At 44.6% G+C, this 22,353-nt stretch overlaps 1 protein-coding gene across 6 annotated transcripts in view; it reads right to left on the bottom strand.

The window, feature by feature from the left end:
* Positions 1 to 2,764: 2,764 nt before the first annotated feature.
* Positions 2,765 to 22,353, bottom strand: part of SCUBE2 (signal peptide, CUB domain and EGF like domain containing 2) — a 68,039-nt gene continuing 48,450 nt past the window's right edge. For 4 of the 6 annotated variants that reach the window (XM_081540726.1, XM_081540727.1, XM_081540730.1 and 1 more), the window contains 7 exons: positions 15,760 to 15,930; positions 13,285 to 13,452; positions 12,393 to 12,554; positions 9,561 to 9,758; positions 8,015 to 8,167; positions 3,981 to 4,060; positions 2,765 to 3,077 (listed from right to left, as the gene is read on the bottom strand). In XM_081540726.1, the coding sequence (XP_081396852.1) occupies positions 2,925 to 3,077; positions 3,981 to 4,060; positions 8,015 to 8,167; positions 9,561 to 9,758; positions 12,393 to 12,554; positions 13,285 to 13,452; positions 15,760 to 15,930 (1,085 nt within the window). In that variant the 3' untranslated portion in view covers positions 2,765 to 2,924. The remainder of the gene's footprint in view (positions 3,078 to 3,980; positions 4,061 to 8,014; positions 8,168 to 9,560; positions 9,759 to 12,392; positions 12,555 to 13,284; positions 13,453 to 15,759; positions 15,931 to 22,353) is intronic. The other 2 variants (XM_081540728.1, XM_081540731.1) reach the window with 2 other exon arrangements.

Genomic DNA, 22,353 nt, shown 5'->3' with positions numbered 1-22,353 from the left:
GTAAAATGTTACTTCTGCCATAGAGGATTGGCTCATCAGTCACAGATCCCAGATTCAAGCGGAGGGGTAAAAGACCCCCAACTTTCCATGGGAGAAGCATCAGAGAATTTGTAGACAGGTTTTTGAATTGTCACATGTCCCAAACCTGCTCCTTCTGCAATCTTCATCTACCAGTTATTCGCGCAACTAGAAGTCACCGTCAGTTGCTGTCTTGCCCTTTCCATTCCATCCAGTCATCAGGAAGTTCTGGGTACTCTCTCCCAAAACATGTCCACAATCCTTCTGTTCTGTCCTCTCCACTACAACTGCCTCAGCCCAGACAGCCTCACCTCTCACTGGATGGCTGCTTGGTTGGTGGCAATAATTTGTTAACTGCTCTCTGCCTCCGTGCCTGCTTTCTAAAACCTATTCTTCATATAGTAACTAGATCTCTCTTTTAAAAACATAATCAGGTCACCCCGCTTTTCTGTTTAACCCCCTTCTAAAACTTTTGCAACATATTTAGAATTAAACCCATACCCCTCATTCTGGATTCCAAAGCCTAGTGTGCTCTGGCCCTGTCTGGTTTCCCGGTCTCATCTCATACCACTTGACTTCTCACTAGTCTGTTATCCACACACATGCTTTTTCCTGCCTGGATAGCCTTTGCACCCGACTTTCCTCTCTCCGGAATGTTCCTCCCCCTGATTGGCCCAAGGCTGATTCCTTCTTGCCATTTTTTTTCAGTTGAAATATCATTTACCCAGAAGGACCCTCACGATTCCCAAACCTAGAACAGCCACACCATCATCCGTTATATTAACCTATTTTAATTTTCAACATAACACTTACTACTAGCTGATACTTTTCATGTTGGTTTGTTCATTGTCTGTCTCCTCCCTCTAAATGCTAAGTTCTAAAATAACAAGACCTTGTCTGTCTTGTCATTGTACAGCCCTAAGGCAAAGAGGTGATATTAGTTAACTATTTATTGATTTAGCAGATAGTATGAGTAGCCCCTGCCCACCAGCCTTCCAAAGGGACCACAGAGTCTCTCAGAGTAGTTGATGGGTATAGACAGGAAGTTTCATAAAGGCCTCAGTGGCTCGTACATGGCCCGGCTCCTGGAGGATGTTTCACAGAGACCAGGTTTATGCAGCCTCCTTCCAACCCCCAAGTACTGCCATCAGCTGCCTTCTTATGAAATCAGCAGCACAGAACCAGACAGTCCTGAGCATATAGTTACTAACATGCTTGGACAGAATGGTGCAGTTCAGCTCACCCCATCGGTCAGGTCACTAACTCACGTTATGTTACATCTGAATTTTCATCTTATAGTCAGACTCAGAAATGTAGGCCAAGTTCCGGCATTATAAATTCCAAGGACTTGTATTAATGATACCTTTAAAAATGAAGATGTTCAAGTTTTTCATGAGAGACTTAGAAAAGGGTATTTAGGACCATTCAAATAATTTAAAAAACTTTGATTAAGGGCTTTAAAAAAATCAATATTGCTTATAGGTTGAAAAAAAATCACTGAGGTAAAAAGTGAATTCAACAATGAAATAATCTTCGTCTTCTTCACAAATATTTGTTTATCATTTTTTTTGGTCCTTTGATTTATAGAACTGATTGTGTGTGGAGTTAGTTTGTTACTGAAATAAAACACTATGGTTGCCTGTAGGCAATCCATTCATTAGGGAAATGGCAGCTTGTTTGATAGAATTTTTTTATTCACTGTAATAAGATTTTTGCCTGTGGATTTCAGTTTTAAAAAATTCAATAGTATTGAAAAATCAAATTCCTGTGGGAGAACATGATTGTGAGGTCCCACTGTGTTGACTGAAAGTGAGATGATTCTGCAGTACTCAGAGGCTGGGATTAGTGTAGCTGCTTCTGGCGGTGGTGTGACTATTAAGGGAGTGAGGCCACCCTGAGCCATGCAGCTCATGCCCTCGGAGCCCAGTCGGTCTCTGAGCTTGGAGTAGGGGAAGGAAGGCAAATGTGACAGGCTAGGCCATACCACCTCCCGCCTGGACCTCCACCGCCCCATGGCGGGAAGCCCAGGTGGAAAGAGGACCCTTGGCGGTACTGACTGAGGGTGTGTGAATCTCCTTTTCATGATGGATGGAGTCACATCCACCAGGAGATCACGTCGGATCTGAACTCTCCAGGCCCTTCCTCAGTGCCCAGAAGAGCAGTGCCCTGAAGGCACGGCTGCAGGTGTAAGACAAGCACAGTGCATTTGCTACGAGATGGAACCTGGCAACATGGAAGGTCATCAACAGGTCCACATTATGATGTCTGTGGAAGTGCTGAGTTTCTACCTTTTTATTTCTAATTCTTTCCACTTTAAGTATTTTTTGGTGATCACTGCTTGGAATCCAAGCTGCTGGGATCAAATTTAAGTCATACAGACGGGAGAAGGCTGTGGAGAAAACCGGGTCCTCCCAGGTCTCGGGGGGATGGGGGGAGGTGGATGGTGTCTGGAGGGCTCCCCTTCCCTTCCTCCCCCCTTTCCTGCTCTGCCTGGTCAGAGCCAACATCTGAGTACAGAGGGCTCCCTTAGGGAGGGCTATGCTGGAAGAAGCTGAAGTTTCAGACAAGGCAGCCCCCTCGAGGAGGAGTGAGGACGGAGAAGGACAGGTGAGTCATCTAAGCTGACTGAAATCCAGCTCAGCCAGCCCTTGATGTATCCAAGATGGCTGCCCACACCATTGAGAAGCGGGTAAGACTCAAGCCCATTCTCTGTCCACATCTATAATGCTGGGAAAGAAAAACCAAGTTCAATTTACCAAAATATCTGTATTATCTATAAAAATTGAACTCTAACCAGTCACTGCTACTAGAGGCAGCGTTATCCGTCTATGCTGGCTGCAGAAGCAGATGGCTGTGTCCTGCCAGCCCACAGGCCGAACACTGTGTCAAGTGGCACGTGGGCAGACTTATTTGTAAGGCCTCAAAAACCTGGACACTTTGGAACGGAGTAATCGGATGAAGGATCGTGGAAACATTTCCCGGGACTCCTGGGCTGTGTACTTGAAATAGTTCTGGGGGTGGGCCAGGACATCAAACAGAGCCTTGATCAGTTTCTTATCCTAAAAAGAACAGAATTTTTGTTACTGGGCCAAAATATTTAAACATGATGACATTTTGCCAATGGAACTATAATGCCCCACTCTGAGACAGTAAGTTGATCAGCTGAAAAACACTTTGTGAAAATTGTTTCCTCTGATTTTTATCCTTTTTTCCAGTATTTTTTTCCCCAAGGATCTTGAACAAGCACATATTATTTTATAACAGAAAACTTAATATGTAAAAAATTTTTTTCTAAACCACATGATAACTTTGGAATTTGGGGAATATTTATAGGGTTAGTGATGTGGCAAGTGTTTATTTATACTTATAAATATCTGAAAGTTGGTGAACTTCAGGCTTGAAGGATGAACAAGGAGCCAAGACTCTTCAACTATTTGGAGAATAAACATGAAAACATGGTTTGCTGCTGGCTTGGATTTATGATAAACAAGTTTCCCACTGCTCTTCCTCACATTTCTAGATTAAAAAATACAACTTTACTTGACAACACTAAAAACAGCTTCCCTGGTGGCTCAGTGGTAAAGAATCCATCTGCCAATGCAGGAGACATGGGTTCCATCCCTGGGTTGGGAAGCTCCCCTGGAGAAAGAAATGGCAACCCACTCCAATATTCTTGCCTGCAAAATGTCATGGACAGAGGAGACTGGTGGGGCTACAGTCCACGGGGTCACAAAAGATTCGGGCACAACTTAGCGACTAAACAACACAACAAACACTTGACAACACTAAAAACAACTCCCTTTTGTTGTTGTTTAAAGAAACTAAGTCTGGTGAAGATATAAAACTGCCCTCAGCCCAGAACAGGTTCAGTGTCTGAAAGGCAGCAACGTGGTGGGAGAGGAAACTTTCCTCTGTGGTGCTTGGCATGGGTAACTGCCACGCCCATCTAGGTCCACACTCACCTTAAGTATTTCCTGATGGTTCTCAGATGCATAGAGCCTGCCGTCTCGAACTATGTCTTCAATGAGCTCCTGGTAGTCCTCTGTTTGAAAAAAGGACATATTTTTCATTGCTATGGTTTAGTTGTTTCCAAGCTCACTCTTTTCTTTAATTGTTCAAATAATGTTCTGAGAAATGCCCCTGCAGCTGAGACAGGCTGGGACCTGGGACCCTGTGCAGCAGTGCTGCAATGCTTGCACCTAGACACACCACTTCTGGAACAAAATACAAAGAAACTGTATGGGGCTAAAAATAACGGCATGCATATTCAGTTGGGGCAAACTCTGGACCCCAAAGATACAAGGAGACCAAAAAACCCAACTGCCACTTTTGAAGAGCCTGGAGCAAAAGCAGAGTACTGCCCATGCCCCCTGCATACAACACCACTACAGGGGTGGGCAAAACACCTAAGCCACCCTTCCAGCCCGACCCCTGGACACACCCCTACCCTCACCCATATAAGGAACAAGCTTGCACCCTCTCGGGGAGCAGGGAGCAGCGAGCAAGCAATCAAGGGAAGCTGTTTGTTCTCCCTCCCCTGGCCACTGCAACAGGGCCCCAGTAAAGCCTTGCCTGAATTTCTCGTCTGGCCTCTAGGAATGATTGGGGAAGGCCAAGAACCCTGGTGGGTAACACAGCTGCCATGAGAACAATGACCCCTCTGATACTAAGAAGCCAATCAGAGACTCCCACAGACTCTCCCTCACCTCCTGTCATCCACCAGCACCTGTACACCCCTCTCCCATTCCTTTTCCCTCAGATGAAACCTCAGAGGCTCCTCCCTCCACTTTGCTCACCAGCTCCCTCTTCTCTTACCAAATCAAGGGCGTTATTCCTGTCACTCTGCCCTTCCTTTCCTTCATTATGACTTTTCTCTCTCTGCTAGTCTTTCACATCAGCATAACACACATGCTGTTGTGTCTCTAGTTTTTCGTTTTTTTTAAAACTTTCTCTTGACCTCATTTTTCCCTCCAGCTTCCATCCCATGTCTTTGTTCCCCTTCGTAGCAAAACTCCTTGAAAGAATTGTCAGCACTCACTGTCTCCAATTCTATTATTTTCTTTCTCTCCCAAACCCATTCCAGTCAACAGTGGCCCCTACCACTCCCCCAAAACTGCTTGTTGGGGTCCCCAGTGACCTTCACGTTGCTAAATCCCAAAGCTCAATTCTCAGTTATCATCCTCCTTGATGCAGTAGCGTTTTGAAGTCTAGCCTATTTCCTACAGTCATAATTCAAATCAAGCATATGCAAGACACAATCTCTAAAATTCCAGGCAGAAAAAAAGTGCCTCTTTGTATGCATATCATGTGCAACAAAACCAAACAAATGATAAGAACATCACTGAAACTGTGTGGGAGGAGTTCTCAAAAGTTTCCCCTAGTCAGGTGATGGGAAATGGAAATTCATAGGATAATACTCATAATTACTAATTGAATACATGTTTGTACAATATCTCTGGTCCTCTGTTCATTTGGTCTCTTTCTTCTTATCCTTTAATTTTAGTGGATACAAAATCTATAAAATATGAATAAGGGTACTTTTTTTTTAATCTTGAATTCCTCTGCTGCAGAGTTTCTACCTCAGAGAATTAGCCCCTTCTGATGAGGAGTTTACCATTAGGAACACCTGTCACTATGCTGGAGAGCTGTCTGCCACTATCCCAAATGCTTCCAGATAACCATCCTTTTTTTAATTCTTATTTATTTATTTGGCGCCACCGGGTCTGAGTTGCAGCATGTGGGATCTAGTTCTCTGATCAGGGATTGAACCGGGGCCCTGGGTTGGGAGCGTGGAGCCTTAACCACTGGACCTTTGGGGAAGTCCTCAAAAGCACCATCTTCTTTTTTTTTTTTAATCTTTCCTCTGCTTTTAAGAACGACTGTCTCCTCATTTGCTCCAGTTGTCATGGGAAAAGCACTCCAATGTTGTAGGTAAGAACTCAGGAGCCCCAAAGGCCCTGTAACTTTTTCCTCCTGTGTCCTCGGGTGCTTACTTAAATCTCTAAGCCAGAGCAGCCTCATCTATAAACCAGGAAAGAGGTGCAGTCGCATCTACTGCCTGGGCTTCTGGGAGGAATGTGCCGGTCAAGGGCACTTGGCACTGATCCTCCTAAGTTCTGCAACATTAGCCCAGCTGTGGCCCTCCTGCTTCTCCAGGCCGGTGGGCTAGTCTGTAGCAGCCTCGGCTGCCCCTTTTCAATGCGATACTGCTGTTCTTCTGGGTTTAGAACCAGATATCAGACTTGGCTGAAATATATGTTGAGAGAAAATATTAAATAGGCTCTGGTGAGGACTTAAGAGGCCTCTGCATGGCCAAAGCAGCATTTTTCAACTATTTTCTGCTCTGACACGCCAGATCCATTCTCATGAGCCTAACCAGAGTAATTTTCTCTAGTTCAAGTGACAACTCTTTATTTGAATTTTTTTAATTAAAAAAACAAGATGTTTTCATGTGTCACAGAGTTAAGAACAGCCTGAACTAAAGTGTGTGAGCTCTGGTGACATTTGTTTTGGCTTCTCCGTGGGTTTTGGGTGCCTTCCTCATCCCAGATGGGGGCGATTGAGGGCTGGCTGCCTGTGGGGAGAGGAGGTATTCTGTCTCCCTGCAGAGCCACATGGGAGCCACGTGTGTCCACCTAGGAGTCTGATGCTGAGATCCCTTGTCTTGGTGTCTGACATGTTTCAGGCACCAGGATGATGATTCTAGATTTTATCACATGTTAGAAATAAACTATGTGAGGTGTTCTTAGGAACTCCATAGAATACTGTCTTTCCAAAACACCAACTTTTCATACTTGTCTGCCTGAAAACCTTCAATGGCTCCCTATAAGATTAGGTCTACCCTTCTGAGCTTGGCACTTGAGTCTCATCATAGCCTAAGTCTGCCTCCTACTACTCTCATCTCACTGCTGAGCCCCATGCACCCTACCAATTGGCCAAATCATCAGTCCCCAACATGCCAAGTACTCCATCATTTCACCTATGTCATTTTCTTTTCCTGAATGTTCTTCCTGCCACTTATAAGAAAACTTATAAATTCTTTTGACTCAAACCTCTTGAGACTTTGCTTTATTCTCTCCAAAAGTGCAAAGTGAACTGCAACCCCTTCTCTGTCCTCACACAGAGCCTTGTACATGCTCTGTTGTAGCATCTATGATACCATATACATTTTATGACTATCACTAACCACATTGTCTCCAGCACTTCACTCAATACCTGGCATAGTAGATGCTCATTAAATATTTGCTGCATGGATGAATGAGTAAGTTCATGATGAATAGATGACTCTTCCCCCACTAGGTTATAAGTCCCTCCAGGACAGGATCTAGTTCATTCTGTGTTCCTAGTAAATGTTTGTCACCCAAGTCTCAGAACTAGATAGGGCCCCAGGGCTCACATCAGCCACCCCTTCATTTAACAAGAAGAAAGTAAAACCAGAGGTCATATAACTTGCCCAAAGTTAAACAGCAATTTAGTGGCAGAGACAAGACCAGAACTCAGGTCTTTTTCCCCATCCTTAGGATTCCATAGAAGAAAAGCCACAACCATAATAAGTTAATATTTGCTGAGCATTTACTATGTGCCAGGCAACAAATCAAGTTCTTTATGGATTATCCCACTGAACTCTCACATTGAGTCTAATGATTATCTATCTTCATTTACATATTAAGAAAATGAAGCCTAGAGTTGGTAACATCACAAAGTCACAAAAGAGATGATACCCAATCTGCCTAACTCCAACGTCCACGTTCTACCCCATCGAGCTATGTTCCCTTTTATTTACTTTCTCAAACATCTTTTCATGCCTGTAGTTAGTGTCCCCAAATGCCCGCTTAGAAACTGGCACTTGTGAGTCAGCAGTGTCCTTTCTCCATAACCTGCCTGCCCTTCTGAGCATGCGTGCTTGTCAGCACTCCACCAGCTGGCCCAGAGTGGCTTCTGTTCAAACCAGAGCTGCTTCTTACACATGCTGCAGCCTGAGCTTCACAGTGCTCACCATCGTATGTCACGTATGGGACCTGGAACCCTCTGGCGCTGTTCCCCTCATTGGACTTAAACTGAATCCACAGCCTCTTGGATCTGGAGGTGAAGGCGATGGGGCGTTCATAGGTCTGGCAGGTTTCATACGTTGTCACAGAATTGGATGAAGCTGCCAAGGGAAGTTGGAGGGGATGGGGTTCAAGTCACCACTGAGCCTGCAGACAATGGACACTCATCTTTTCATATACTCACGCCACAGAACAAGTCATGTGCAAGGGTTCTTCAGGACCAGTGGAGTCCTCGGAAGGGACACAGTCCTGGAAATCTAGTAGATGCAGCTGGTGACTGTGTGCCCTAGAGACAGCTCACTGCAAGGCCCTTGGCTGGCAAACAGCAGCAGCTCAAGCTGCAGCAGTAATGCAGGAGCTGAGTTAGGGACCTCACATTCTAGAGCCAAACTGCGATAACCTAGTGATAATCACCACCATTGGCTGCATGCTTCCTAGGACCAGGCAGTGTGCTCTGCACTTTATGGACTTTATCTCACTTAATCCTGCCCTCCCCCAAACAACAGGAAGTTGGTGCAGTGGTTCCCTCACTTATAGAGAGATTAATTATAAGGCTCACACAGGGTCACACAGCTACTATGTGGAAAAATCAGGATTCAGACTCACACCTGACTTCAGGCATTGTAACCACTAATAAGAATGGCAAACACTATGTGGTGGCCTGATGTGTCATTATTATTCTCAGTGCTTTGCAAATATAAACTGATTTATTCCTCATGACAACCCTATGAGGTAGCAACTATTATTATCATTTTAACAGATGAGCACATTGAGGCAGAAAGTTCCAGAATATATTCCAAGATCATAGAACTAATAAGAGGTGGAGCTGGGATTCTGACCCAGGAAGTCCTGCTGCAGAGCCCCCTCACTATGCTGCCTCTAAGCTGTGTTGCTGGCAGTATCCTTTTATGGACACCGGGTCATGCATCAGGATGGGAGGTGGGGCCCTCCTGGCTGGACCAGGCTGTTGGTCTTGGTCAGTGCCCAAGCCATGAGTTGTTTCCCAGGGTGAGGCCTGTGTCTGGAGTCCTGAAGTCAGCCCTCCCTGAGGTTCACTGACACTGTGTCCTTGCAGAAGAGGCTTCCCAGTGAGCACAGAGGGGAGACTGACCTGCAGGACTGCTTCCTCTAGTGTTCAACAGGAGGTCTCAACCTGTGGTTTTGTCTAAATTTTGTTTTCTTGGCAAACTCTATAAACTCATGTCTCATCTCTGTTCTAATACAGGGTGGCATTCTAGGCCTGCATATCCCATTTAAAGTCAGGCATAACCAACAAGAACGTATTGTACAGCACAGGGAACTATACTTAATATTATGTAATAATCTATAAGGGAAAAGAGTCTGAATCACTGTTTTGTACACCTGAAACTCACATGATCTTGTAAATCAACTCTACATCAATAAAATTTTTTTTAAATAATAAAGCCAGGTAGCGTGCCGTCAGGCTTCCCTGCTGGCCTCAGAAAGGGAGGGTAGCAGAGGGGTGGGACGTACCGGTTTTCCGCATCACGAGGTAGTCTCCACAGTCGTCCTCTATGGGCAGAAAGATCTCAGGGACCACAATCAAGATGCGGCGCTTAGGGGGTGGATTGATGGTCCAGGTACATTCTGTGTTGGCTGGGTAATTGCCTGGATAGTTTGGGGATTCGATGTATCCGGTGAAATCACCCAGCTCCCCTCCACATCTTCTGTCTAGAAGAGGAAATGTCATGAGTCATGAAAGTACAACAGAACCATCCTCACGTCACGGCCAGCACCTGCTTGGCTAGGGAGAACCACTGCATCTCTGTTGCCATGGAGGAACAGGGCCTGAAAGTAACACCATTGTGGGCACAAGTCTGTACCAGCCCCCACCTGCCCAACCCCCCAACCCCCAACCCCCTGTGGGAGCCCAAGTACATTAACTTTCCACACAGAGCCCACCCCTCCGAGTTCCCAGGGCATCATTTTCTCATCAACTTGAAGGTCAAGGGCAGGTGTTTGCGAAACAAAAGAATAACTTTATTTTTTACTGTTTTGTTTACAAAGTCCAAGCGCTGGGAGAACGGGTGGTATAGAACTGGCAGGTCTGTCAAAATAGGGAGAACAGACCTGACTGTTCAGCAGAGGGTATTCTACCCTTTCCTAGACATCTCTGATGGAGACTTGACAGCCATACTCTCACTTTTCTCTCTGGTCAAGATCATGTTTTATTTTCAAGCGGGGAAGAGAATTCCATTCAGCTATCAGTCAGTATGGGGCGTGATGCACATTCGCCTCTGGCACCAAAGACAAGGCGAATACACACTTGTGGGTACACACACACACACACACACACACACACACTCCACCTCAGCTCTCCACATCTTCACTATCTCTCCATTCATCCAACAAATCTTCTTGGCCTTAAGGAGCTTATTGTTTAAAACTATCAGGTGAATGTGTTCAAGAGGATGTTGAAGGGACTACCTTTGGCCTCTCTAGTTGTAACTTGGATTTACTATTCCCAGCAGAAAAAAATAAATAAATAGGCTTCTGTTCCTGGAAGAGAAAAGGGGGAGGGGAGAGCCCTGGATGCCTCTGAGCCTGACTGGCCTCCTGAGGGACTAAGAAGCAACTGAGGACCAGGGATGGGAGGACAAGGAAACAGATTCATCTTGATAGGGAGAAAAAAATCTTATCTTCTCACACTGTGAACTGACCAAGTCTAACCTACCAACAGACTAGGATATTATGAGCAGCAGTAAGCTTCCTGTTAAGGCCAATGTTCAAAAAGAGACTAGACAGCTACTTATGAGGATGTTATTAAAAGGACTTCGTTGGGATAGAGAGAAAACTAGATACTCTTTCAGCCATAAATTCCAATGATTCACCCCTCCAATCCCCTACTCTTCCAGTTTGGGGAGGCCTTCTGCTCCCCTCCATTGCAGTCTTAATGACACCGAATCAGCTTAGATTGTCTTTTGGCCTTTACTAGACAATTTCACATGGTGGTTAGAAACAACAATCAAACCAACCACACAGCAAGTCGTTGAATGACTTACCTCTCCATTCCTACAGAATACAAACCAAACTCTCTAGCCTGGCAGTTAAGACTACAGTGAAAAAATGGTGCCTGCCATAGCAGTAAACAAAGGATGTTGCGGCTATCAAGCCATGAGACACTGCAGGCACCCCAAAGGATGCACCCTGAGGAGACTGAGGATGAGAAAGCTGAGGGCACTGGCCCCAGATAACTGAGGTGCATATCAAAGGAATGATATCAGTGAGCCCAGACGCTTGCATCTTCCCATACACAGAAAAGTGTTAAACTCCTTAACTTGAGATGTCTGATTTTCTTTGATTAACAGTAGTCTTTTGATGCTCCGACTACCTGGTCTCTGTTTACTGCTGTGTATCCTGGCTCCTCCCTTGCCTCTTTGGAGCAGTTCCTTACAGCTTATCAGAGAGGCTGCATTTCAGGCTTAAGTTCTCAGTTTTGTGCACCGAATAAAACATAACTCTCAACTTTTAGGTTGTGCTTTTTCTTCCTTTTCTGGTCAATAAGGCCTCCCTTCCTGGTCTGCTCAGACTCCCTGCAGCACATTTCATGATCAGGTCCAGGGGTTTCCTCCCATAAAGCCTTTTACTCTCCTGAGTCTGTGCTTCCTCCCAGCTGCTCTCCTGGGCCTGAGGCTCATTCTCCTGCTATCCACCAACCTTCCCCATCAAAACTTTCTCCTACCCTCCTGAAGCCTTTCCTCATCTCTCCAGACAGAGCGGGGCTCCCCTGGTGGCTCAGTCAGTAAAGAATCCGACTGCAATGTGGGAGACCTGAATTCAGTCCCTGGGTTGGGAAGATCCCCTGCAGGAGAGTATGGCAATCCACTCCAGTGTTCCTACCTAGAGAATCCCCATGGACATAGGAGCCTGGTGGGCTACGTCTATGGGGTTGCAAAGAATCGGACACGTCTGAGCAACTAAGCACAGCACATCACCAGAGAGAGGGAGTGGCTCCTTCCTCCGCAATCCCACAGCTGGTGCTGCTGCAGAACCAAGGACGTATTCTGCCTGCAGTGCCTGACACATTACAGATCCTCAAACAGTGCTTGCTGAACAGGGCTGACCTGACATTTGGCCCTTAGCAGGAAATTACAGACAGTACAGCTTGCCTGTCTGGAGAAGTAGATGGATGGATACAGGTGAGCACCTGAGGGTCCAGTGCTGATCGGCAAAGCCCTGAGCAGGGATAAGAGCGGCTCCATGATCCCGAATGAACCAAGGACCCCTGCCATCCCCCACCCCCAGGTAGGCCCAGGCACTTGCCCACTTAAGCACCACTGAGAAAAGCCTTAGAGAGAAACCTACTTTTACACTGAGTTATGTTTGTGGACCCATCAAAGTCAGTCGTGGTATTTCCTGGGCAGGAAACACAATGATTTTTTCCAAATTCTGGCTGGTATGTTCCTGCTGGGCAACGAATGCATCGGTGAGTAGTGGTGTTGTAGAAATGTCCAGGTGAACACTGAACTGCAGGAGTCGGGGAGGGAGGAGAGAACAACAACAACAAAAAAACTATTTTCATCAAATGCAACACAAGAAATTTCACAGTTCATGAAAGAAATGTTTATGCCCAAATGAAGTACTGCTTTCCTACTAATCTGGGGCTAATCAACACTTAATTCCCTAAATAGCCAGCTTGGGTGGGACCTGTGACTCATGACACAGAAAATTACAAAGGGAATGAGGTACGGGTGTATCTTCTGAGTTTAGGGTCTGTGCCATCAGACATGACTGCTCACAGCTGTCTTCGCGCACAGCAGCTTGCAAGCATGGAGGGGCACAAAGCTGACCCCAGGCTCCAGGCTGAACTCTGGCAGGAGGGGGTGGTGAGGCTGCAGAGAAGGGGCAGGGTCTGTTCTGGAGTGGAGAGCTCTAGGTAAGGGTGAGGCGCTAGAGGAAGCCTGGAAGGAAGGAGCAGAGGGAGCCTGGGGACTAAATCTGCGTGCTTCTCCCTGGTCTTCCTGCAGTCAGCCCCATCCAAAGGGGCTAAGATGGGAGGGCGAGGAGGCCCATGTCTGGGCAGTTCCTGTGCTCCCTGCCCATCCTGCAGGAATGAATCGCCCTGGGGACCTAAGCTTCCTGCCACTGAGTTTCACACAGGGCGCCTCGGGCTGGGCTTGATCGGAGCTGTACTAGACTCCTTGGTCCTCAAAAGGAAAATTCCACTTGGGGAAAAGGCAAGCTGCCAAGTCCTCACCTCTGGTTTCACAGTCCTGAAAGGAAGTGGCTCCAGGGTGTTTGGTGGGGAGGCCCCCTCCACAGGGAAAGCAGAAAGTGTGGCCGGCTTCAGGCTGGAATGTGCCCCGGGCACAGGGCTGGCAGGGTGTGAAGCCATCTGCAGAGTATTCACCAGGTTGGCACAGACCTGGGGGAGGAATGACCCTAGGTGAGCAAGGCCCCCGGGGAGAGCCTGCCCCACCTCTCTGCAAGTGAGGTCAGAGAGATGCGGTCAGGCCTGTCCGCCTGTGCTGACCTCGGCTCCCACCTCAGCAAGCAGAAGCCTTGTCCTGCTGACAAAGCTGACCCCGATGAAGTGGCATGTGGGTGCCTGATGTTTACCCACAGGGCAAAGATGGAGACAAGAGTTGACCCTTCTGAAGAATGGAGCAGGCCTGAGTATGCTGCAGGCTGAGGACTACATGGGCCCAGGCAGCCACTGCAGTGCTGGAGCCCCCAGAGAGAGGGTTCTCTGCCCGCAGTCACCCAGCTGAATACATCCTGGGATAACAAGACTCTTGGTTATGGAAGGGTCTACCAGTTTTTACCAATTTTATATACTAAGTTACATCTTACACTGAGGAGTGTCCTGGCCTCCCTCATTCAGTCTACTAAATACAGCCAATCCTATCCACAGTAACAGAGGGACCCAGAGACATTTATTTAAACGTGTGTGTGTGTGTGTGTGTGTGCGTGCGTGCTCAGTTGCTCAGTCATGTCTGACTCTTTGCAGCCCCATGGACTGCAGCCTGCCAGGCTCCTGTCCATGGGGATTCTCTAGGTAAGAATACTGGAGTGGGTTGCCATTTCCTTCTCCAGGGGATCTTCCCAAACAAGGGACTGAACCCAGGTGTCCTGCGTCTCCTGCACTGGCAGGTGGATTCTTTACCACTGTGCCACCTGGGAAGCCTTAAACACCTTATTTATTTTAGTTTATGACAAGAATCACAGCCATAAACAAAAGGATTTCTAAAAGCACATATTTACTTAGGAATTAGCTTGTCATTAGCAAGATGCTATAAAAAGAAATCTGTTGTTTCTTATATTCCTAATCCTCTCTCTATTAATTTTCACAGTTTTCTTTCTAACCATAAGTTATAGATATAACAGTATTTAACAAATATACATGAGGGAGGAGTCTGGAGTCTGTCAGACCTGAGTTCTGATTCTAAACCCTCTACTCTTTGGCTGTGTGACCTTGAATCAGCCACTTTAACCTCATAAAGTTTTTGTAGTGATACAACCACCACATGAGTAATTCACTGAACTACCCATGAATGCCTGCATGATGCCTGACACAGGTAAGTATTCAATAAATTATTATTACTAGTGTTCTTGTTTACTATAAATATGTATATTACTGAGATCACATACAAGTATGAACAGATTCCCCCAAAGTACCTCCTTATTAATCTTACCATTGGTTCTAGGATTTCATAACAGGCCAAAGTTTATGCTAGAAGTCACACAGTCAATCTGAGGATCTGATTTTTAAATCAGAAAAGGTCCTGTAGTTGACTTTGGAGTCATTAAGGTGGGAACTAAAGTTGGCTCCAGAAGTCACTAGAAAGAGAGACAAGGCCACTGGGGCTCTGGTGCACTCAGCCCTGGACATCACCTAAAAATCACCAGATCAAATCACACCATTCATTTGAACCCACAGAGTGTCAGGACAGCTGGCCCTTCTACTGTTTAATAAAGACATTTACAGTAAATAGGAAAAAAGCCCACAGAACCCAAGTAAGTGTGGCTCTAGAGTTAATATTTATAGAAGATGATTAAAAACTCTTCACGGAGTTTTAACAAAATAGCCAGATGGACACTTGAAAAAAAAATCAGCGGGGCAAGGAGAGAGTGGGACAAATTGAGAGTGTAGCATTGAAACATAAACATTACCGTGTGTAAAATAGCTAGTGGGAAGCTGCTGTATAACTCAAGGAGCTCATCTTGGTGCCCTGTGATGACTTAGAGGGGTAGGATGGGGTGGGAGGTGGGAGGGAAGTTCAAGGGGGAGGGGATATATGTATACTTCTGGCTGATTTCACGTTGTTGTACAGCAGAAACCAACACAACACTGTAAAGTAATTATCCTCCATTTTAAAAAAAAATCAATAAGCTATGACTTTGAGATGAAAGCTTGAAATAATCAGAGCTACTGTCTCCATTTTTTGACACTTTCAGATAGTCCCTCCACACTGGTTGATCACTCAGGTCTCAGAGGGTATTTATTTACAAAGATGAAACATGCAATTGCAACATACACATATTTTCTCTGCCAATGTATTATATCAGGTCTTCATTTATTCAGCAAATAAGATGAGCCCAATAAAGTTTCTACCAGTAAGAATTCCGTGGTGCAGTACACATTTTCTGCATTAAGATGTTATTTATGCCTTCTGTCTCAACAACGATTTCAGAGACTGGAGGAGTAAGAAGAGACAGACAGAACTCTTACCTCCACATTCAGACACATTCCAAGCTTCTGGGGTCTTCAGGGTCTCAGGACTTCCTGGTCTTGGACATGGTTCGCATGTAATTTGCCCTTCCTCATTTTGGAAGGTTCCATTTGGACATAAAATACAGCGTTCCTGTGCTCCGTCATAATATGTCCCAGCCCTGCAACTGACTAGCCAAAGGAGGAAATGATCTGGTCAGTGAGAGGACAGAGCCCAAGGAAGGATGATATGAGTGCTGGGGATGAAGTTCAACTGATGGCATTGACCCCACACTTCCCTATACAATCCCCCTGAATATAGAACATGTGCCATCTCTGGGTTCCTTGCGCACACTCATCTGCCATGATCCCTGTCACCCTCTGTTAGGGGCATTTACAGGTCCTCTTTCCCTAGACCTTGAGCTCCTTGAGGGCAGGGATCACAGTGGTCCTCAACAGTTTTGAATACAAGCACTTGATGACATCCCCTACTTCATGGGATTGTCAGGAGTATAAAGGTGAAAATCATTCACTGAACATAGGATTGGTATTGAAATAATAGACAGGAAGGTGCTATTAATTCAAGCTGGTGGCATTCTGGAAGCCTTCCTAGAAGAGGCCACATCTTCAAGAGGGCTTGAAGGATAAGTAGGAGCTCCCCAGATAGGCAAAGGGGCAGGTTGTAAAGATTCATGTCTGACATATGGGAGGAAAGGGGAGGAAGAAAGTTTGGGGAAGAAAGATAGATTGAAAAAGTCCTTGAGTGTCAGATCTTTGGATTTTATCCTGAAGGATTGAATTTTATCCCAAAAGAGCCACTGAAAGACAAGGAATATGACCAGAAGCTGTGTTTTGAAATGCTCACTCTCTGTTGGCTGTGGGGACTTTATTTTCTTGGGCTCCAAAGTCACTGCAGGTGGTGACTGCCGCCATGAAATTAAAAGATGCTTGCTCCTTGGAAGAAAAGCTATGACCAACCTAGATGGCATATTAAAAAGCAGAGACATTACTTTACCAACAAAGGTCCATCTAGTCAAAGCTACAGTTTTTCCAATAGTCATGTATGGATGTGAGAGTTGGACCATAAAGAAAGCTGAGCGCCAAAGAATTGATGCTTTTGAACTGTGGTGTTGGAGAAGACTCTTGAGAGTCCCTTGGACTGCAAGGAGATCCAACCAGTCCATCCTAAAGAAAATTGGTCCTGAATATTCATTGGAAGGACTGATGCTGAAGCTGAAACTTCGATACTTTGGCCACCTGATGCAAAGAACTGACTCACTGGAAAAGACCTTGATGCTGGGAAAGATTGAAGGCAGGAGGAGAAGGGGATGACAGAGAATGAGATGGTTGGATGGCATCACTGACTCGATGGACATGAGTTTGAGCAACTCCAGGAGTTGGTGATGGACAGGGAAGCCTGGAGTGCTGCAGTCCATGGGGTCGCAAAGAGTCAGACATGACTGAGCAACTGAACTGAACTGACTGTTGGCTATGGGGAGGGTGATCTCAAGTGTCTTACAGATGAGCTGTGCAAAATAGTATGCTTCATATTTGTAATAATGTTAATACATTACAAAGAGCAAATCCTAGTAAACATCTCCTGGAAGAATAAACTACAAGGAAGTTAATAAACTATGTTCTGATCATATTTTTTGGTGTTGTTAAACAACAAACATCTTATATCTTATCTTAGGATATGAATATAAAGTAAATACACTGAAGTGGGTTCCCTAGTACAATACTTAAACAACAACATCAGAACCATCAAACAGGCTTTCTGATGGCTAACATTTGTTGACTACTTGTGATCTACTGGGGCTTCTCATGTGGCGCTAGTGGTAAAGAACCCAGCTGCCAATGCACAAGATGTAGGAGACACAGGTTTGATCCCTTGGCCGGGAAGATCCCCTGGAGAAGGTCATGGCAACCATGCAATAAGCTTTACATACATTATCTCACTTAGTCCTGAACAACCCGAAGGAGCAAGGTGCTATGATTAGCTTCATTTCACAGAAGCAGAGACTTAGAGACATTAAATAATTTTGCCAAGATCCCACAACTGATCTGTGAAATACACCTACAATGAGATCAAGAGCTTTGAGTTTAAAGAGGAAAAAGATCATTGAACAAAACCACCAACTGAATCACAATTCCAGACTTTGCAAGGATTCTCTATGGGGCATATGGGGAGTTTGACTAGAATAAACACATTTTCTTTTACATCTAAGCTGCCCAGAATTAGAAAACAAAATATCACATGATAAAATTAGTTATTAGAGCCCTTGAATGTGTGTAAGGGGTAATATTGGTTTTCATCCTACCCTACAAGCGCAATTTGCATATGTACTTTTTCTCTATTACCAGTAATAAAAATCTTTTCATTATTTACTCCGTAATCTAAAGAAAACAAAAATGAGACTTAAAAAAAGTCATAGTAAGCTGAAATATGCCACTTCAAATATTACTTTTACAATGAAAAGATATCAATCAAGAAAGTCTACACTAAAATCTAAATCTTAACACTTTTTACATTGTTTGGATTTTCTTTTATAATATTCACGTATTTTTTATTTAATTTTGTGATACTTTTTTAAAAAGTTAAAAGTGAACTAAACTCTTCCTTTCTTGGCAAATGACATTATAGTGGATATGATGCACTGAACTGTGGCAGACAGAGCCTGTAATTCCAGACTTAGTCTCTAAATGTGGCCCTACTGGATAATGGTTTCCATAATTACCCTGTTTCAGCTCATCTCCCATGAAAAGCAGGGCTGAATTACGTACTAGGAATTCATGGCTTTTTATCCTGGGTCCCACCTGACTATTTCAGTGCCTACAGCAGACAGTAAATGAGAGCTAACTCCTTCATGACTCTAACAAGCCAACTGTCATGAAGACTGGAAGAAGTAAATAAAACCAAGGCTGTCTGGGGCTTCTCTAGCCCAAGCCAAGTCCATTGTGGGAAAGGCTGTTTTCGTAACACCCATTCACCTAAAGGGACAGTGTCCATATGGACAACGATGATTCCAACAGCCCCACGAATCATAACTTGGAGTCAGGTCAGCTTGGTCTGTTTCATCACAGTTCCTCTGTCAGAAAAAGACCCCCTCTGTGAGTGGATAAAAATGACCTGGTTCCTACTGCAAAGAGTAACTGAATGGACTTCTGCTGTTCTGGATGTCCACTCCTCCTTAAAACTATTGACCACCCCCCCAAAACCTTTTTTTTCCAAGGTTACATTTTGCGAAGCCTCACAATAACCCACATCTGTTACAATTTCTCAAGTGAGCAAAGAACTGAGAAATGCCCCTCAGGCCACCCCCCCTTCCCCCCCACCCCCAAAAGAAAGCTCTGGTCCTTTTTTCTCAGTGTGAAAGGCCTGCTCCACATTAACAAACTCATCTTGTCACTCACAGTTTCTATTTTCCTTCCAGAGAGAAATACCTACAGACCTACAAAAATAATCCATGCCAACAACCTTCCAGATTAATTTGTTTCTTTCTCAAGGTAAAAATGAGCCAAACAGGAAAAAGCAATTCTGAAATGTCATAAAGAGATGCCTGAAAACAGCTCTTTGCAAATGTGCTGAAGATCTGGCCTCAAGAGACCTCCATCCCAGTTCCAGTTGCATCTCTTTTCTCCTTGAGCAGCCAGCTTGTTTTGCTGCCCCAGACAAAGGAGTCAATTACCCCCAGAACACTCCACTATCATAGCAAAGCTTTTGTGTGTCTTCAGTGACCATTAAAATCCCGTTCTCAAATCCCGCACAGCTGTTTTCTCCTCCTCTTCAAAAAAAAAAAAAAAGCTTTTCTGATGCAAAAGGGAGAGACCAGTGGGGACCAGGATTAATGGTGACAAAGAGACCTGAAGGCTAGCCCTCTTTTCAACACCACGCCTTTGAGTATTTCAGGCTATGGACAAACACTATGGTCTCTCTGCAGTTAAGATGGTGAACCTAATAAAAGAGGTCACTCCCCAGCATTCGACTGTTTTCTTAAGGATCACGCCCTACCTTCTGGAGAGCCTCAGGCAGCCCACATGAATTCCCAGGGTCTCTTGGTGCTGCTGCTTTGTCCCGGCTCAGAGGCAATGGCACCCGAGGCAGTGCTGTGGCCTAGGGATCCCGATTTGAACACCTTTTAAATGAGTGTTTCAGAGTGACAAGAGATAGCACCCTTTTGGGCTGAGAGATTGACTTGTCACGTCTGTCCAGGTTTTGGTGTGTTCTCAGGTTTCCTATTCGAAAACTTTCTTATAGTTGGGGCGGAGAGAGGAGTCCAACTTGATGCCTTCCTTGTTGGGTTCCCAGGGTATGCTATATTTTCTTCATGCCTGGTTAATGGGACTAATTTCACTGCGTTTAAGATGTCTCTTTTGCCCTCAATGTAAATATTTCCCCAAAGATTTACCCCGGCCCCCTTTTTTCTTAGTGTTGGTGACTATCCTCGGGATGTCATCTGTTGTTCCTGTGAAGATTCGTCTACTTACTTATTCAGTTAAGTACTTAGCACCAATTATGTGCAGAGTACTGTTCTAGGAGCTGGAGATACAGCAGAGAAGACAGACATGGCCCTGCCCTAAAGGGGCTCTTGCTCTAGTGGAGAATATGGGCAATAAATGAGCAAACAAATAAATACATGGTAGAATGCTAATGAGAGGTAAGTGCAATGAAGAAAATTCAAACGGGGAAGAGAGTAAGGCAAAGAGTAGTGGTCTGCGTGAATGCTATTTTAGAAGAATAGCCCGGAAAGGCCTCTGTGAGCAGAGATCAGAGTGAAATGAGGTAAACAGCCTTGCAATGGTCTTGCCTGATAGCAAAAAAGCCAGTGCAGCAGGAACATAGTGAAAGGGGCTGGGTGATAGGAGATGAACTCTAAAAGCAAGCAAGGGCCAGGTTACATAGATTCTTGAAGGTCTTGGTAAGGAAATTAGCCCTTACTCAAAGTGTGCTGAAGGTTTTGAATGGGGCAGGGACATGATCTGACTTTTATTCCTAAAAGATCTTCTGGCTGCTGTGCGGAGAACAGACGGAAGGCAGGCAAGGGTAATGTGAACAATCAGAGCCCATTGCAATAGACTGGGCAAGAGATGGTGGTGGTTTGGAACAGAGTAGTAAAAACAGAGGAAGAGAAACCTAGTTAGACTCAGGTTAAAGGCAGATCTGACAGGATTTGCTAATGGATTCAATAAGGAGCATGAGAGAACAAGAGAGGTCAAGAAAACTGAGGCTTTCAACTAGAGCAACTGAGCAAACAGGGCAGCCAGTTACAGAGATGAGGGTGAAGGGGATTTGGGTGTGTGGAGGGAGAGAGAAGAAAAGGTTTTGTTTAGACATGTTGAGTTTAAGAAACTTTGGGGCCATGCAAGTCTTGGTATTGAGAAGGCATTCATTATGCTGGTGGTCTCCAAGCTAGAATATTACACCTCAGCAGTTTACAAAGCATTTTCACATCTATGCATATTAAATTTTATCTAAAAAATAAGACATAAAGAAAGGTTCATTGGTTTAGTATCTAAACCAGACTTACCATAGTAATCATTTTGAAATATATAGAAATATCGAATCACTATGTCATGCACCAGGAACTAACATAGTGCTGTAGGTCAGTTATAGCTCAAAAACAAACAAACAAACTCACAGAAAAAGAGATCAGGGCAGGAGAAGGGGAAATTGGATAAAGGTGGTCAATAAGTACAAACTTCCAGTTATAAGATAAATAAGTACTAGGAATATAATGTACAACATGATAAATATAATTGACTCTGCTGTATGTTATACACGATAGTTGTTAAGAGAGTAAACCCTAAGAGTTCTCATCACAAGGAGAAACTTTTTTTTTTTCATAGTTCTTCAGTGCTGTAACTATTTGATATGATGGATGTTCACTAAACTTACTGTGGTAATCATCTCATGATGCACGTAAGTCAAATCATTATGCTGTACACTTTAAACTTATACTTTGCTGTATGTCTATTATATCTCAATAAAACTGGAAAAAAAATAGTTTTTTTAAGTTCTTCTGTTTAAAAAAGAAGAGAGATTGGCCCCTCAGTCAGTCCACATCTCCACAAGTCAGACACGCTTGTGAAGACACAAAGTCCCCAAGAAAGAGACCTGTGAGTGGGGAGGTGCTAACTGACTCACTTCTTTTCCGTGTCTTGAGAAGAATTTCAATTATGCCTCATTGAACATGTTTCCTGATTATATTAACTGGTCTCAAACAGACAAACCATCACAAAGTAGAAAGCAGCTTTCAACGATTCTTGTAGAAATCCTGGACCCATGATGCAGGACCAGTGATGCAGGCACAGGTGAAACCCAGGGAAGTGCAGAACTGACACAGCTTGTTTTCCTGGTACCAGCTCTTGTCAAACCATATCCCAAGATAGAAACAGTGATGATTTAATCAGATCTCACAAGAGGTGAGCCAAAACACTAGTAATGAACAAAAAGACTGTTTGAAAAAAATGATTTACAGTCACTACCGTTAACAATAAACGTTGCTGAGTTGTCAACATGGTGCCTTCAGAGGCTAGCCAGCTATTTAAAATGTTGTTTATTTAATCTGTATCTCTTCTTTTTTTTTAAAATGATGTATGCAATATATTAGGCAA

The sequence above is a fragment of the Giraffa tippelskirchi genome, chromosome 11 (assembly GCF_054371585.1).
Source record: "Giraffa tippelskirchi isolate mGirTip1 chromosome 11, T2T-mGirTip1v1.2.pri, whole genome shotgun sequence".
In the NCBI taxonomy this organism is placed as follows: Eukaryota; Metazoa; Chordata; class Mammalia; order Artiodactyla; family Giraffidae; genus Giraffa; species Giraffa tippelskirchi.
Note: the sequence above shows the minus strand (reverse complement) of the source record. Positions and strands in the feature narration are given on the sequence as shown.